Raw genomic sequence first — 16,741 nt, 5'->3', positions numbered from 1 at the left:
CTCAGACATTTTGGAGCCACTCAGGGGCTAAGTGCCATTCTTTCCCTACTGAGCATGTTCAGACATTTTGGAGCCGCTCAGAGGCTAAGTCCCATTTTGCCCATACTGAGCATGATCGGTGACGTCATGGTCACCGCCCCTGTTGGGCGGGGACTAGCCTTTATATAGTGTGAGCCGACGCCCACCTGGGACTCGCACTTTGACAAAGATACTTGAGACAGGAGGTTAAGGCTATGTACATAAAGAAGACCGTGCACAAAGAGACTTTCAGGCTGCACTGAGAAGCTGCACTAGCATATGCATATGAATAAAAACTGACTTATTCAAAATCTACTGAGGCAATTTACATACAACAGGTAGGTGTGGATTAGTCTTTCTAAAGGCTATGCTAGGATATGATTACTTAAAAATGACTTTTTCCAATGATAGAGCCCCTTTAATATAGTTATATACAGCACCATGGAATTAATATAATACTGTACAACACTATGGTGACTGGGTTAAACCAAAAAGTGTATAAAGCTCAAAATAATAATTGGTTCCCAAACCCAGAAAATAAATTAAAATATAACTTTTAATAGAGTAACAGAATAAAATTATATATGCACATTCCAGCGGTGGGATGGTGGTCTCCCATGATGGAATAAAATGAAAATAAGCCTCAAACTGGATCCATAACACAGGCCCAGCAGGGTATAAGTGAGAAGTAATATAAGAGTGGATAGCTACATCTCTGCGTCACAGTATATATACACACCGAGAGGCATGCTCAAGGATAAAGATCTAGGCCCCCAGCCTCTAATATAAAGGCACACAAGGGAAAGATTAGGCTCACACGTAGTCAGATTTCCACTCCATAAAAGACTGTCTGTTAATTATTTAGGGCAGGGTATTTAGGGGTGACGCTGACTCCCCTTTTGTTATCTAGGAGGAGGGGAGGTTTTATATTGAGCCTAGCCGAACTAATGAGCACTGAGATCTTAGTTGAGGATGGATTATAGCAAATTTTTTCCACCTCTCAGTATAAGGTGCGCTGGCCCTGAATAAGTGTCCAAGTTAGCTAATCGGCTTTGGCACAGGGGTAATACATCTTACAGGACTCTGTAGCTATATTTGTGTCTGACCCCTGTTGGCATTAAGAAATACCGTCAATTATTGCATACAAGGTCGTTTTGGGGTTCTTGAACAAATCGGCTGTGTAGCTCATATATACTGTCAAGGAAATAATTATTTGATCCCTTGCTGATTTTGTAAGTTCGCCCACTGAGGGTCCTTTCACTCCTGCACTTTGTGTCCGGCTAAAAAAATCTGTTTCCCCGCGGACAGGCATAAGACGCACACGGACGGTTATCCTTGGCAAACCCATTCAAGTGAATGGGTTTTAAAACTGACCGCTGGTTTTCCGTCCCCTATCCAGTTTCGCCGGGGCAGATGGAAACCTGGCAGAATGCACATACTGGACAATGAGCGCAGGTGTGAAAGGACCCTGACCAAGACGTGAACAGCCTATAATTTTAAGGGTAGGTTAATTTTAACAGTGAGAGAATATCAAAAATAAAATCCAGAAAATCACATTGTATAAATTTTATAAATGTATTTGCATTTTGCATAGAGAAATAAGTATTTGATCTCTCTGGCAAACAAGACTTAATACTTGATGGTAAAACCCTTGTTGGCGCGCACAGCAGTTTTTTGTAGTTGATGATGAGGTTTGCGCACGTCAGGAGGAATTTTGGTCCTCTACTCAAGATTTTGAGGCTGCTGCTTGGCAACTCGTAGCTAAGGTCAGATTAAGGTCCTATTGACCCACTCCTTTGTTGCCTTGGCTGTATGTTTTGGGTCATTGTCCTGCTGGAAGACCCAGCCACGACCTGTTTTTAATGTCCTGGCAGAAGGAAGGAGATGGTCACTCAGGATTTCATGGTACATGGCTCCATCCATTCTCCCATTGATGCGGTGAAGTAGTCCTGTGCCCTTAGCAGGGAAACATCCCCAAAACATAATGTTCCCACCTCCATGCTTGGCAATGGGGAGGGTCTTCTTTCGATCATAGGCAGCATTTTATTCCTCCAAACACGGCAAGTTGAGTTAATGCCAAAGAGCTCAATTTTTGTCTCGTCTGACCAGAGCACCTTCTCCCAATCACTCTCAGAATCATCCAGATTGGTCAGATGAGACAAATCTGATCAGATGGCTTTAATAAACTTGTGAATCTTCTCCACTGAAAAGATCCCTTTAGTAGAATCTTTGGGATCTTCATCTGAAGAAGAAAAAGTGTCATCTATAATCTGAAATTCTTCATCAGGATGGATGACAGATTTAGACCGAAGTGAAATGCACCTCATGAGTTGGGTTATAGAGTCCTTCATTTCCTGCATGGAATCTTGGACATATTCTTTAACCCATATTGTAATGTCTTTCATTGATGGCAACTCAGATGTATTGGTACAGCAGTTGTGACACTTATTATAGTCGTAGCCATCAGGCAGAGGAATATTGCAGTTTCTGGTGCTACTTTACCCACAATACTGCCAGGTGTGTTCTACCCGACCTATAAGACTACTACCAAGTGTGCGACTCTACATGTTCTCTAGGGAAGACATCCACATAACAAGAGCACCACATTCTGGCCCCCACTTTTTGGCCGGCCATTACTCTCAGAATTGCTCCCTCTTATCCAATGTTCGTAAAACCAATGACTCAGTGTGTGATGTTTCGTACCGACAAATAGGACCACAATCACCCTAAATGTTGGACTACGAGCCCTGCTTAACAAACACAATGAGTTCTGGTTACTGCTTTGCCTTGTCTCCGATCACTTTGCCGGTTCCAGCGTATTACGTTGACTTTGGACAACTTCACCGTCCATGGTTATATAGACATACAATGCTCACCAGCAAATTCAGTTTTGTATGGAAGTTGCCGCAGCTTTGTCCCTTTCCACCATGTCACTAATCTCTCTAGTGAGCGGACAAGCCATCGCTTCCGAAAAATTCTGAGAAGCCCTGAGTGGATAGAGCGTCACCTGAAGGAAGCCCCGCCCCAATAAGAGCCTGTACCTGTCGCCGGTGATGACTATTCCCGATCACAGATCCCTGCACCCCCTTGTGTCCCGGTGACTTCACTATCTACTATAGGACTGTGTGAGTCATTAACCCTTGCTCTGCTGCCTACTGAAAATCCAGGATACAGCAGGTGGCGCCTCCTACTATCAGTCACATGAGTTGCACCACCTACTGGGCCCTCCACACACCTGACACTACCCCGACATTCCAGCGTCTAACCATAAATTATTCATGGACATGCTTTATACTAGTGGGGGAGGGCACCTCTTATGATGTCATGATCATGTGATCAGTCTCATATATGGGCAGGGTCAGACTACAGGCTGGGCTTCTGGAGGTGCCAAAGGACCTTGGATGATGTCATGGTCATGTGATCAGTCACAGATGTGGGCGGAGTCAGACTGATGGACCAGAGGAGGTTTATGCAGATCTTCCCCGAATACATGAAAACATCCGATGAGCAGGTAATAGAGATGTGAGCCCGAGAATACACATCTGTACTGTATACTATATATACTGTATATACACATCTGTACTGTATACTATATATACTGTATATACACATCTGTACTGTATACTATATATACTGTATATACACATCTGTACTGTATACTATATATACTGTATATACACATCTGTACTGTATACTATATATACACATCTATTCTGTATACTATATACACATTTGTACTGTATACTATATACTGTATATAAACATCTGTACTGTATACTATATACACATCTATACTGTATAGTGTATATATACATCTGTACTGTATACTATATATATACACATCTGTACTGTATACTATAGATACACATCTGTACTGTATACTATATATACACATCTGTACTGTATACTATATACACATCTGTACTGTATACTATATATACACATCTGTACTGTATACTATATACACATCTGTACTGTATACTATATATACACATCTGTACTGTATACTGTATATACACATCTATACTATATACACATCTGTACTGTATACTATATATACACATCTGTACTGTATACTGTATATACACATCTATACTGTATACTATATACACATCTGTACTGTATACTATATACACATCTCTACTGTATACTATATACACATCTGCACTGTATACTGTATATACACATCTGTACTGTATACTATATATATATATATATCTGTACTGTATACTATATACACATCTGTACTGTATACTATATACTGTATATACACATCTGTACTGTATACTATATATATATATATATATATATATATATATATATATATATATATACCTCTGTACTGTATACTATATATATATCTCTACTGTATACTATATACACAGGTATATATATATATATATATATATATATATATATATATATATATATGTGTGTGTGTCGCAATGTTCCACTCAATAATACATTCCCATGTATTTGATGAATAGATGGCTGAGACACAGAGTAGATATTAAAAAATGCCCGCCCCCCCCCATTTATCCCTCAGATACATGGGATTGTGCTGCAGATATCCTATATGTCACTGAGTGGAACATTGCCGCTCACACACACACATAAATATATATATATATATATATATATATATGGCTTTAAAATATTCACAGACTTGAGAAAGCCTTGTGTGTACAAGCTGAAACATTACTGTTATAAGATAATAAAGTATTCTCTCTTTTTTCACCATATTTTTGGGAGTGCCATTTGATTTTACTTTTGTTATTTAATTTGGCCAACAGACCCAGAGGTCATTTTGCTCTCAGTCCTTCTTGTATTCCCTCAGGTTCCTTAGATATGATGTTCTCCTCCATCAATGACCAACCAAGGATGGAGAAGGCCAGAAACCTGATGGCTGCGAGGATACTAGACCTGACCCTAGAGATAATCTACCTGATCACCGGAGAGGTGAGAGTCTCACATGACATCACTCTGATCTCTAGGAAATGACTGGACAGGTGAAGGATTCTTAGACTCTCTGTAGTGACCTGTAGTGTCTCACCATACACAGGATTACACAGTAGTGAAGAAGTCGTCTGGTGAGTGTGTGACATCCCGTGTGTCAGGAGGATGGAGCAGGACCCCGAACCCCATCACCGAGCCTCCACCTCATCCACTGAGACATGAGCAGAAGATCCTAGAACTTACCAGCAGGATCACTGAGCTGCTGAGCGGAGAGGTGAGCGCTGCTGGGGATGATGGGACATTATACAAGAACACCAAGGGAGGGCTCTGGTGATGACTGTATCATTGTGTTGTCAGGTTCCTATAAGGTGTCAGGATGTCACTGTCTATTTCTCCATGGAGGAGTGGGAGTATTTAGAAGGGCACAAGGATCTGTATAAGGAGGTCATGATGGAGAATGACCCACCAAGGATGGAGAAGGCCAGAGACCTGATGGCTGCGAGGATACTAGACCTGACTCTAGCGATAATCTACCTGATCACCGGAGAAGTGAGAGTCTTACATGACATCATTCTGATCTCTAGGAAATTACTGGACTGGTGAAGGATTCTTAGACTCTCTGTAGTGACCTGTAGTGTCTCACCATACACAGGATTACACAATAGTGAAGAAGTCGTCTGGTGAGTGTGTGACACCCCATGTGTCAGGAGGATGGAGCAGGACCCCGAGACCAATTACCAAGCCAAAGATCCTAGAACTTACCAGCAGGATCACTGAGCTGCTGAGCGGAGAGGTGAGTACTGCTGGGGATGATGGGACATTATACAAGAACACCAAGGGAGGGCTCTGGTGATGACTGTATCATTGTGTTGTCAGGTTCCTATAAGGTGTCAGGATGTCACCGTCTATTTCTCCATAGAGGAGTGGGAGTATTTAGAAGGACACAAGGATCTGTACAAGGACATCATGATGGAGGATCAGCAGTCCCACACATCACCAGGTAAGAGGAGAAAACTGATAGGAAGATCAGAAAATGTCTTCATAATCATAATCCTTGGTGCTGGTACAATGTGGACACATATTAGCATGCAAGTAATGATCATGCTGGAAATAAGCAGGACGGCCAAATCTCACGAATATCCATTGAAACAAATGCCATGATTCCCATCCCTATGTCCGCTGGTTTCTCTGAAATCTTATTATTCTCCTCTTGCTCCTTTAATATCTCTTTCTGCTTTCTTACAGTTTGCTAGATTATATTTTTTGAAGATATTTAATGATTATTTGCAATGATGACATTTTGGGTCTTTTTCCAGGTGCAGATGGTATAATGGGCTCCCAGAGACATCTCCTAATATCTCCTAACCATGAAGCAGAAGATAACAATACCACACATGATAACTCAATAACCCCTAATGTACCTGTAGACCTTCAGAGTGGAGATCCATCCACCAATATCGCTGGTCACAAGGAATCTTCATCAGAAGAACGGCCATTCTCATGCTCGGAGTGTGGGAAATGTTTTGCCCACAAATCAAGTTTCATTCTTCACCTGAGAACTCACACAGGGGAGAAGCCCTTTTCATGTCCCGAATGTGGAAAATGTTTTAGCAGGAAATCAGGTCTTAGCGAACATCTCGGACTCCACTCAGGAAAGAAGCGATTTTCATGTACGGAATGCGGGAAATGTTTTAGCAGGAAGTCAAGTCTTGTCGAACATCTAGGACTCCACACAGGGGAGAAGAGATTTTCATGTTCAGAATGTGGGAAATGTTTTAGTCAAAAATCAAGACTTGAGACACATCAAAGTGTACACACGAAAGTGAAGCCGTTCTCATGTTCAGAATGTGGGAAAAGTTTTGCTTATAAATCAAGTTTTAGTCTTCATCAGAGAATTCACGCTGCAGAGAATCCATTTTCGTGTTCTGAATGTGGGAAGTGTTTTAGTAATAAAACTTATCTTGTAAAACATCTGAGAAGCCACACAGGAGAGAAGCCATTTTCCTGCTCAGAATGTGGCAAATCTTTTAGCCAGAAAATAATCCTTGTTAGACATCAGAGAACTCACACAGGAGAGAAGCCTTTTTTATGTACCGAATGTGGCAAATGTTTTAATCAAAAATCATCTCTTATTGATCATCTAAGAAGTCACACCGGGGAGAAGCCATTTACATGTTCGGAATGTGGAAAATGTTTTAAGCAGAATTCAATCCTTATGGCACATGTAAGAAGCCACACAGGGGAGAAGCCATATTCATGTGCAGAGTGTGGCAAATGTTTTAGAAGAAGATCGTGTCTTGTTAGACATCAGAAAACACACACGAGCGAGAAGCCATATTCGTGCTCAGAATGTGGGAAATGTTTTAGGCAGAATTCAGTTCTTACGGAACATCTGAGAAGTCACAGAGGAGAGAAGCCGTTTTCATGTTCAGAATGTGGGAAATGTTTCAGCCGAAAATCAGGTCTTGTTAGACATCAGAAAGCTCACACAACAGAGCAGCTGTATTTCTGTCCTGAATGCGGGAAGTGTTTTAATGAGAAATCTACCCTTGTGGATCATATAAGAGGTCACACGGGAGAATTCATGTTCAGAACATGGGAAACGTTTTAGATGGAATTCAGTTGTTAGAGGAGAAACCAGCAGGGGCAGATCCAGGGCTGGGCGAGCCGCCTGGAGCCCCGCGGCCCGGACCTAACATAACGCAGGTCGGGTCGGTTAGAAGCGCAAGGCCCTTAAAGGGGCTCTATCAGCAAAATCATGCTGATAGAGCCCCACATATGCGTGAATAGCCTTTAAAAAGGCTATTCAAGCACCGGTAAAGTTATATTAAACTACCCTCACCCCCGTTTTAAAATAAAACCCTAAAACAGAATATGTTCAACTTACTGAACGTGCACGGGGGGCGGGCATTCAGGGTCCGACACCATCTTCAGCCACGCCTCCTCTTCCAGTGGTGTCCTCGGGTCCCGTCTAACTTGCGAACTGGCATTGATAAAAAATGGTGTGGGTGCATGCGCAGTAGCAGTAGTAGAAGCAGCATGCTACTGCGCATGCACCCGCACCATTTTTTACCAATGTCAGTTCGCTAGTTAGACATGACCCGAGGACATCGCTGGAAGAGGAGGCGTGGCTATAGATGACTTCAGACCCTGAATGCCCGCCCCCCCGTGCACGTTCAGTAAGTTGAACATATTCTGATCTAAGGTTTTATTTTAAAACGGGGGGGGGGGGGGGGGTTGTTTACCGGTGCCTGAATAGCCTTTTTAAAGGCTATTCACGTATATGTGGGGCTCTATCAGTATATTTTTGCTGATAGAGCCCCTTTAAGCTCAACCAGCCCATAAGCAAGCAAAGAGTAAAAGAGACACAGAAATCTGTTATATTGAAATTTCTCACTCCAAAATTATTGCGTCAATGTGAAACACTTAAAGAAGCCCACAAAAAATGGGCCGGGCAAGCCAGAGGGGCCCTGTGGTCCGGACCTAACCGAAAAACATAGGTCGGTTAGAAGCGCAAACCCTTAACCAGCCGTATAAGCAAACAAAGAGTGCATCAATGTGAAATACTTAAATAAAACCACAATCCAGTATTTATTGTTATTATTTTTTTTGTAGAGCCCTCCTGGGCCTAAAGCGGCTCGAATTGAATATAGAATTCACTTTTAGGTCTAATTTTTTCAAAAAATACTGGGGGGGGGACCCCAAGACTCGCCGTTCCCCCGGTAAGTAGGGCCCCGCCAAAGTCCATTGCCCAGGGCCCCGCAAAGCCTGGATCCACCACTGGAAACCAGTTCCTTAATGACCGGTTTCATAATAGTACAGTACATACAGGAGTCCTTACAGGACCGGCACAAAATTATTACAATTATTATCAAATGGGCACTGCCACTAGACCTGCAAGATCAGGAACTGACTACAATAGACAGATGTTCTGCTCGAACAACAGAGGACACTGATCACATTATATGTTCTCTTGTATGGCTGCATCATAGCTGCTGCTTAGAAACGGAAAAAGTGTGGATTCCTCATTTGGCCTTATTCACATTTCAATATAGAAATACCGAAGGAAACATATTCCGTAAGTTTATACTTTCTGGTCTGTTTCCCATCTGTACAATAAAAGACCCTGAGAAAAAAAACTAGTTTTATTGGACAAGGATCTGAGATCAGCTATGCACGCATCAAATGTCTCCGAAATATCCTTCAGTCGCTTCTCGAAATATGATGAAAATAAAATTGCATTACATTTTCAGGTCTTAGTTGTCTTATTTTGGTCCATAAAGTTGAACCATAATAGTGAGTAAGTAAATAATATATTGTTTGTAATTCTTACCCAACCATGACATACCCTTGTGTACAAAGATAGTAATGCAGGTGTTAGGATTGGATCCCGCAGGTTGCTATCATAGCGCACAGCGCCACCTGCGGGTCAGTCTAACCATTCAGTTTTCACCTTACTGAGCATGCTCAGACATATTGGAGCTGCTCACAAGCTAAGTGCCATTTCTCCCCTACTGAGCATGAGCAGTGAGATCATGGCCACCGCCCCTATTGGGTGGGGACTTCCCTTTAAATGGTGTGAACCGACGTCCACCTGGGGCTCACACTTTGACTAAACACAGAGTGAATGGCAGTAGTTTGCAGGGATAGGCTCCAGTATTCAGGCAGGATTCCGACTAGGCCTCTTTGTGGGGTTCCTCTGCTTCTCCTGGGTGCTGTTAGGTAGGACCTGTAAACCCTGAACTGTTAGAGCTACACCAGGGCTAGGAGTGGTAGATGCTGTTCCAGCCTGTAGAGTTGCAGCAGGCTTGGTCTCTGAGATAGCCTATGTGTTACTGTCTGACTTCATGTATGGCTCCTAGCTGTGTTCAGGACCATGCAAACTCCCCTGGTAACTCCAAGCTGTGTGCAGGAGAAAGTTTTAAACTTCCATGGTGGCCCCTAGCTGTCGCACGGGTAAGTGTGTGTGTTTGCTGGCCTAGGGTGAGTGTTAACCCTTGGCAGCCATGTGTGGTTCACTTGTACTGGTGCACCTGGCCAGTGAGCTAAACTGGCAGGGTTTTAGTTGCACCTTGTTCACATGGAGTGTCGCACAGTACACACTGTTCACATTGAGTTCAGGCTGCAGTGTCTTTGCAATAGTTCACATTGAGTTCAGGCTGCAGTGTCTTTGCAGCTGTTCACATTAAGTACCGCGCTGCAGTGTCTTTGCAGTAGTTCACTTTGAGTTCAGACATACAGCCACCCACCATTGGGCCTGTGGACCTCGCTGCAGTGTCTTGCAGATAAGAGGTTCTGTTGTTCAAAAAAATATATATATATATTTTGTACACAGAACCGTAACAGCAGGTCAGTAGTGTATATAGTATATTGTAATTTATTTATGATATGAAATATTTCTCTGTCTTGAGGATGAGATACTGCTGTTCAATCTCTTATCACTGAACAAGATTCGGTAGGATGTAGTTAAATTGGATCATCTTTTCTTCTTGATTCCAGAAACTTAATGTCCATTTCACAATAAATCTAGATTAAGAGGTTAATAAATGTTATGAAAGAAGAAATGAAAAAGAAACTTTACAAACCATACTAAAGCTACAGCGCTTCTATTGGCCAGGAATAAAAAACATATCTAAGAGTATTGTAACTCCTGCTCAGAGTGTCAACTCACCACCCCTGTGTCACACTTCCGGAGACCTTTGGTACCCCTACCCTTTATAGAGGTACTGTTTGAAAGAGTGGCAATGGTCTTGGTAGGTCCTGTGGTAAAGTCTGCTATTGGGCATCGGTGTATACTAGTGGTGTTAGATTATGCTACATGATGCCTTGAGGCCGTACGCTTGAGACATACTTCGGCTAAGTTAATTGCAAGGAGCTCTTTTATATGTTCTCTTGGACAGGTCTACCCAAGGAGAACCTGACTGATCAAGGAACTCTTTTTATGTCCAAGGTAATGAAAGAAATGTGTAAGCTCCTGCAAATTAAACACATGCGTACCTGTGTGTATCACCCCCAGACAGATGGCCTAGAGGAGAGGTTCAATAAAACCCTTAAGGGTATGCTAAGAGGGTGGTTAGAAAAGACGGTAAAGATTGGGATTCCTTACTGCCCTATTTAATGTTTGCAATCCGGGAGGTACCAAAGTCCCATTTTAGTTGTATGGGACCCACCCACGTGGTCTCCTAGACATAGCTAAGGAAACCTGGGAACAAGAGCAAACTCCTTACTGGAGTGTAATTGAACATATTACCTTCATGCAGGACCGAATCGCAGCAGTCATGCCTATTGTAAAGGAACATGGAGCACACCCAAATGGCCCACAGCCGTGTCTATAACAGAACAGTTAAACTTAGAACCTTTAGTCCAGGTGATCGGGTGTTGGTATTGGTTCCCTACGTAGAAAGTAAATTTCTGGCAAAATGGCAAGGGCCATATGAAATTATTGAAAGAGTGGGGGAAGTAAACGATAAGGTCTACCAGCCGAGCAAGAGAAAGCTGAACAAATATACCATATAAATTTACTAAAACCCTGGAACGACAGGGAAGTGTTGATGTCGTTACTACTCCTGGCAGGGCTTCACCCGAGGTGCAAATAGCAGAATCAGGGCTAGTTCACAAGGGGACAATTTTGACAGTGGATTTCACCTCAAAATCCGCCTCCATGCAATGGTGGTCTATGGAGACCGCTAGCTTTCGTTTTTCTGCTAGCAGAAAAAAGTGACATGACCTTTCTTCAGGTGTTTTCCGCCTGAAGAAAGCAATAGAAGTGAATGGGAGACGGAAAACCGTCGCTTTTTTTGCGGTCCATTCACTTTAGGGGATGGGAAAACCGCCTGGCATCTTTTGAAGCGTTTTTTACGAAAAACCGCTCCAAAAAATGCCTCATGGTCCAAAAACCACTTCCTAATTAGGAAGCGTTTTTTTTCCGGACCAAAATAAGCCACACGTAATTTACGTGTGAACTAGTGCTCACTGTCTAAGGCACAGAAACAAGAGTCAAAAGAGTTAGTACAGAAAAATAATGTATTTTCTGAATTGCCTGGACACACCCATGTAATAGAACATGACATTGTCACTGAGCCGCAGATATGGGGTAATCTAAAACCGTACAAGGTACTTGAAGCTCATAGACAAGCCATATCTGAGGAGGTAAAAGATATGTTGCCATTTGGAGTAATTGAGGAATCCAAGAGTGACTGGTCGAATCCCATTGTTTTGAGTCCTAAGCCAGATGGTTTCATAAGGTTCTGTAATGACTTCCATAAACTGAATGAAGTGTCAAAATTTGATGCCTACCCAATATCCAGTCGATGAGTTAATCGAGAGGTTGGGACATGCCAGGTATTTCTCCACCCTCGACATAACCAAAAAGTACTGGCGGGTGCCGCTCACTAAAGAGGCCAGAAAAAAAACTGCATTGTCACCCCAGAAGGCGTATTCCAATATGTGACAATGCCATTTGGGTTACATGGGGCTCCAGCAACCTTCCAGAGATTGATGGACAGAGGCTTTAAGCCCCATCGAAGTTATGCTTCTGCTGACATTGTCATCTTTCGTATGAACTGGGAGACTCACTTGCCAAAAGTTCAGGCTGTACTAAATAGCCAACCCAAAAAAGTGTGTTTTGGGTCTGGAAGAGTCCAGATACCTTGGGTATGTAATTGGAAGAGGGGTAATAAAACCCCAAGTTAAAAAAGTGGAAGCCATTCAAAATTGGCCTCAGCCCTTAAATAAAAAGCAAGTAGGATCTTTCCTGGGAATTGTGGGCTATTACTGCAGATTCATCCCACATTTTGCTACTATTGCAGCCCCACTGACAGACATAACTAAGGGGACTTATTCAGTCATGGTCAAATGGAGTGAAGAGGCTGAGGGGGCATTCCAAGAGATGAAGTCAATCGTCTGCGAACAGCTGGTTTTGGTCACACCGGACTTTACTAAAGAGTTTATTGTTCAGACTGATGCCTCTGATGTGGGGTTAGGTGCAGTGCTGTCCCAAATGGTGGGTGGTGAAGAGCACCCAGTCACCTACCTGAGTAGGAAACTTACACCACGTGAAGGAAATTATAGCATTGTGGAGAGGGAGTGCTTAGCCATTTAGTGGGCCCTGGAATCCCTAAGGTACTATCTAGTGGGCCATCACTTTAAGTGGTCACTGATCACTCCCCTCTGACGCGTCAAGGAGAGAAACGCCAGAGTCACCAGGTGGCTTCTGATGTTACAAAATTTTAAGTTCACGGTGGAACACAGATCGCCGATGCTCTATCCAGGACCCATTGTATGTGGACTAAAAGTGTCCACCCTTACAGGTCTGAACAAAGGGGGAAAGGGGATATGTGAGAAGGTGACAGGCAGGGTGCTGGAATCTCACTATATCTCCCCCAAATTTTTAACATATATGTGGTCCAGTATGGATCTTGAGTAGGTCTCAGCTCCAGGTGTGGGCCCTGAGGCTCATTTCTGGGCCAGAAAAGGCTGCAGATCCTGCACTCCAGTGCTGATCCAGGGAGTGAGAGCAGGCGGCGACTGGGAACTGTTTGTTCATGTAGCTGTTAGTAAGCCACAAGTATAGTTAGCTTATTATTACTGTTTAGTTAGCACTCAGATGAGCAGGATTTTGTTTATTACTGTTTTGCCAAAGTTAAGGCGGTATTCTATTTTACTCATTTTTTATGCCTGATGTCACGGTTTATTTATTTTCCTGCTTTTTTCTAAATAAACCAGTTTGCTGCAAGATTTGTGTCCCTGTCTCTGACTGGGTCTGCACCACTGCTGCTACTGAGCTAACTTACCCACAGTATACAGAATATGGTAGTATACATCACTGTGTGTGGAGAGACAACAGCAGCAGTACACATTGCTATGTGTGTATATAGATCATGGTATTATTATTATTTATCTATACAGAACCATTAATTCCATGGTATTAATATTATGGTGCCGTACATTATTATATTAATTCCATAGTGCTGTACATTATTATATTAATTCCATGGCGCTGTACATTATTATATTAATCCCATGGTGCTGTACATTATTATATTAATTCCATGGCGCTGTACATTATTATATTAATCCCATGGTGCTGTACATTATTATATTAATTCCATGGTGCTGGACATTATTATATTAATCCCATGGCACTGTACATTATTATATTAATTCCATGGCGCTGGACATTATTATATTAATTCCATGGTGCTGCTGTACATTATTATATTAAATACATGGTGCTTTATATTATTATATTCATTAATTCCACAGTGCTTTACATTTTGGGGATTACATACAGTACAAAAAATATACACAGCTTACAGTCTATGAGGGAAGAGGGATAGAGACAGAAGATGAGGGGACAGTAGCATACATCGCTAAGTGCGTATATAGAGTCTGGTAGTATACATCGCTAAGTGCGTATATAGAGTCTGGTAGTATACATCGCTATGTGCGTATATAGAGTCTGGTAGTATACATCACTATGCGTATCGCACGTCATGTTCCGACAACACAGTAAAACTAGTCTAAAAAAAGGCGCGTCTTTGGCCAAACAAGGGGCAGATGATAAATAACCTCGGCAGCCATCATAGCCTGTAACTACAGGACCTTTGATGAGGTCACATAAGGGGAGGAGTTTAGCACCTCCTGTCATGTGACCAGTGTGATGTCATTGAAGGTCCTGTAGCCACTAACTCTCTCCGCTGTGGGTGACTGATCACATGACTGTGACATCATCAGAGGTCCTGTAGCCCCTCGGAGGTTCCATCTGCAGGACAGTGACGGGTCAGGATTTGGGCGACTTGTTCTTTATTTGCAGCCAGGTCTGTATTTATAGTTTTGGTGTACTATGTGATATATAGCAGTGGGGCCAGTAGGGGGCAGCACCACCCATTGACTCTTCTCTGCTAGTGTTGCTCTTGCTGCACAGTTTGCAGTTTCACGGGCGAGTTCTGCTCTTAGGAAGCCTTCACACGGAGTAAACGCCCATGTATTTTTGCAAAATACATGTGTAAAAATAAGACTCCCATTGACTTCAATTACATTTTACAGGCGTATTTTTACACGTGTAAAAAATATCATTGAAGTCAATGGGAGTCTTATTTTTACATGTGTATTTTGCAAACATACACGCGTGTTTACTCCGTGTGAAGGCTCCCTTACATGGTCTCTCCGGATGTTTGCAGATCTCCCGGAGCCCTGTAGCAGTGGTCTAGCCATCATCCACCTCCAGGTCCGCAGGTCACACATCTGGTTTTGGATGCAGATTTGCATAATATATACTATTGTGATCAGCAATCTGGTATATACAATGCTGTGCAAAGGTTTTAGGCAGGTGTGGAAAAGAAATGCAAAGTAAGAATGCCTTCAGTAATAGAAGGGTTAATAGTTTATTTTTGAGAATGAAGAGAAATCCGATCAATATTTGGTATGACCTTTGCCCTTTGCCTTCTTCTCTATAACTGAGCAGGGAGGTTGTTTCCACCGCCATCTTACAAAATTAAGCACAGATCTTCTGTGGATGTAGATATGTACATGAAGCCATTTCTATTTTTGAAAGACTTCTTACTTTACAGCATGTTTTGCAGAGTCCTTTACTGTCACGTTCGTGTCTATGCCCAGACCCAGAATCCGGACTGCAGATTGCACCGCTAAGGGAACAGGGGAGGGAAACTTTCCCTGACACTACGGCGGCTAGCTAGGCCCTGCCTGCGGGTGGTGGTCAGCTGTTCCCAAGCTAGCCTTGGCCCCGACAACTCCTGGCTCTCTAATATGAAGGCCTAGCCGACAGATAGGGCGAGAGATACAAGAGAGTTAGGGACTGGGGATGCTAAGGTGGTCAGCCCTACAGAAACCAAGGTGCAGCTGCAGACAAAACAAACAGGATGGGGTGTGCTGGACAACAGACACGCAGCACAACACAATACGCAACAAGAGAATGAGGAGAGGGACAGTGGAGAGGTGAGGAAAGGGTTAACACAGGACGGGGGCAAAACAAACTGGAACCGAAACCTCACAAATAACCAGATAGTGCCAGGCAAACAGAACTGAAGGACAGGGTAGAGTTGAAGTGTGGAGGGACAAATCAGACTCATACACAAGGCAACACTCACACCACTTCCTAGTCAGTTGTAATACTACCAAAACAATACTCCTCCCTGAGCCACGACTTCTAGGTGGTAACCACGAAAACCAGCAGCTAGTGAAGCCAGCCCTCCTCCTAATAAAGGCCCCAGAATCGTCCCATAGGATAATGACAACGACCAACACCTGAGGTTCACTCTGGAGAACCTCAAGTATGTTCTGAAGGCCAATACCAAATACACAAACAGAATGGACTAATGGCAAGGAAACCACCTGAAAACCGCAGAACACCGGATCAAATCCCCACCAGAAAAATACACAAATTTATTACCAGAATTCAGGTCGTGACATTTACATCAGCTCCACTGTCACTAATCCTGTATAATCACATATTATTACAATACACTGCACATTCCACTGGTTATTTTGCTCTCAGTCCTCCATGTTTTCCCTTCTTCAGGTTCCTTAGATACAGGACTCAAGGTTCAAAGTTTTTTGAAAGATGGAGCTTTCCATCAATGACCCACCAAGGATGGAGAAGGCCAGAAACCTGATGGCTGTGAAGATACTAGACCTGATACCGATAATCTGTTTGTACAAATATATATGCAACTATAGCATTAGAACCACTGCCCTACTGTTGTGCACTACACAAATAGTAGTCCCATACACAGCAAGCTGTATATGT

The 16,741-nt window shown here is 42.8% G+C and overlaps 1 protein-coding gene across 1 annotated transcript in view; it reads left to right on the top strand.

The window, feature by feature from the left end:
• Positions 1-3,455: 3,455 nt before the first annotated feature.
• LOC142198459 (uncharacterized) overlaps positions 3,456-16,741 on the top strand; it is a 120,695-nt gene continuing 107,409 nt past the window's right edge. The window contains exons 1-5 of the mRNA XM_075269494.1: positions 3,456-3,529; positions 4,856-4,977; positions 5,081-5,248; positions 5,332-5,523; positions 5,627-5,676. Coding sequence (XP_075125595.1) covers positions 4,867-4,977; positions 5,081-5,248; positions 5,332-5,523; positions 5,627-5,676 — 521 coding nt within the window. The 5' untranslated portion in view covers positions 3,456-3,529; positions 4,856-4,866. The remainder of the gene's footprint in view (positions 3,530-4,855; positions 4,978-5,080; positions 5,249-5,331; positions 5,524-5,626; positions 5,677-16,741) is intronic.

Source organism: Leptodactylus fuscus, chromosome 3, assembly GCF_031893055.1.
Source record: "Leptodactylus fuscus isolate aLepFus1 chromosome 3, aLepFus1.hap2, whole genome shotgun sequence".
Taxonomy (NCBI): Eukaryota; Metazoa; Chordata; class Amphibia; order Anura; family Leptodactylidae; genus Leptodactylus; species Leptodactylus fuscus.
This window is presented reverse-complemented; position numbering and strand designations above follow the sequence as displayed.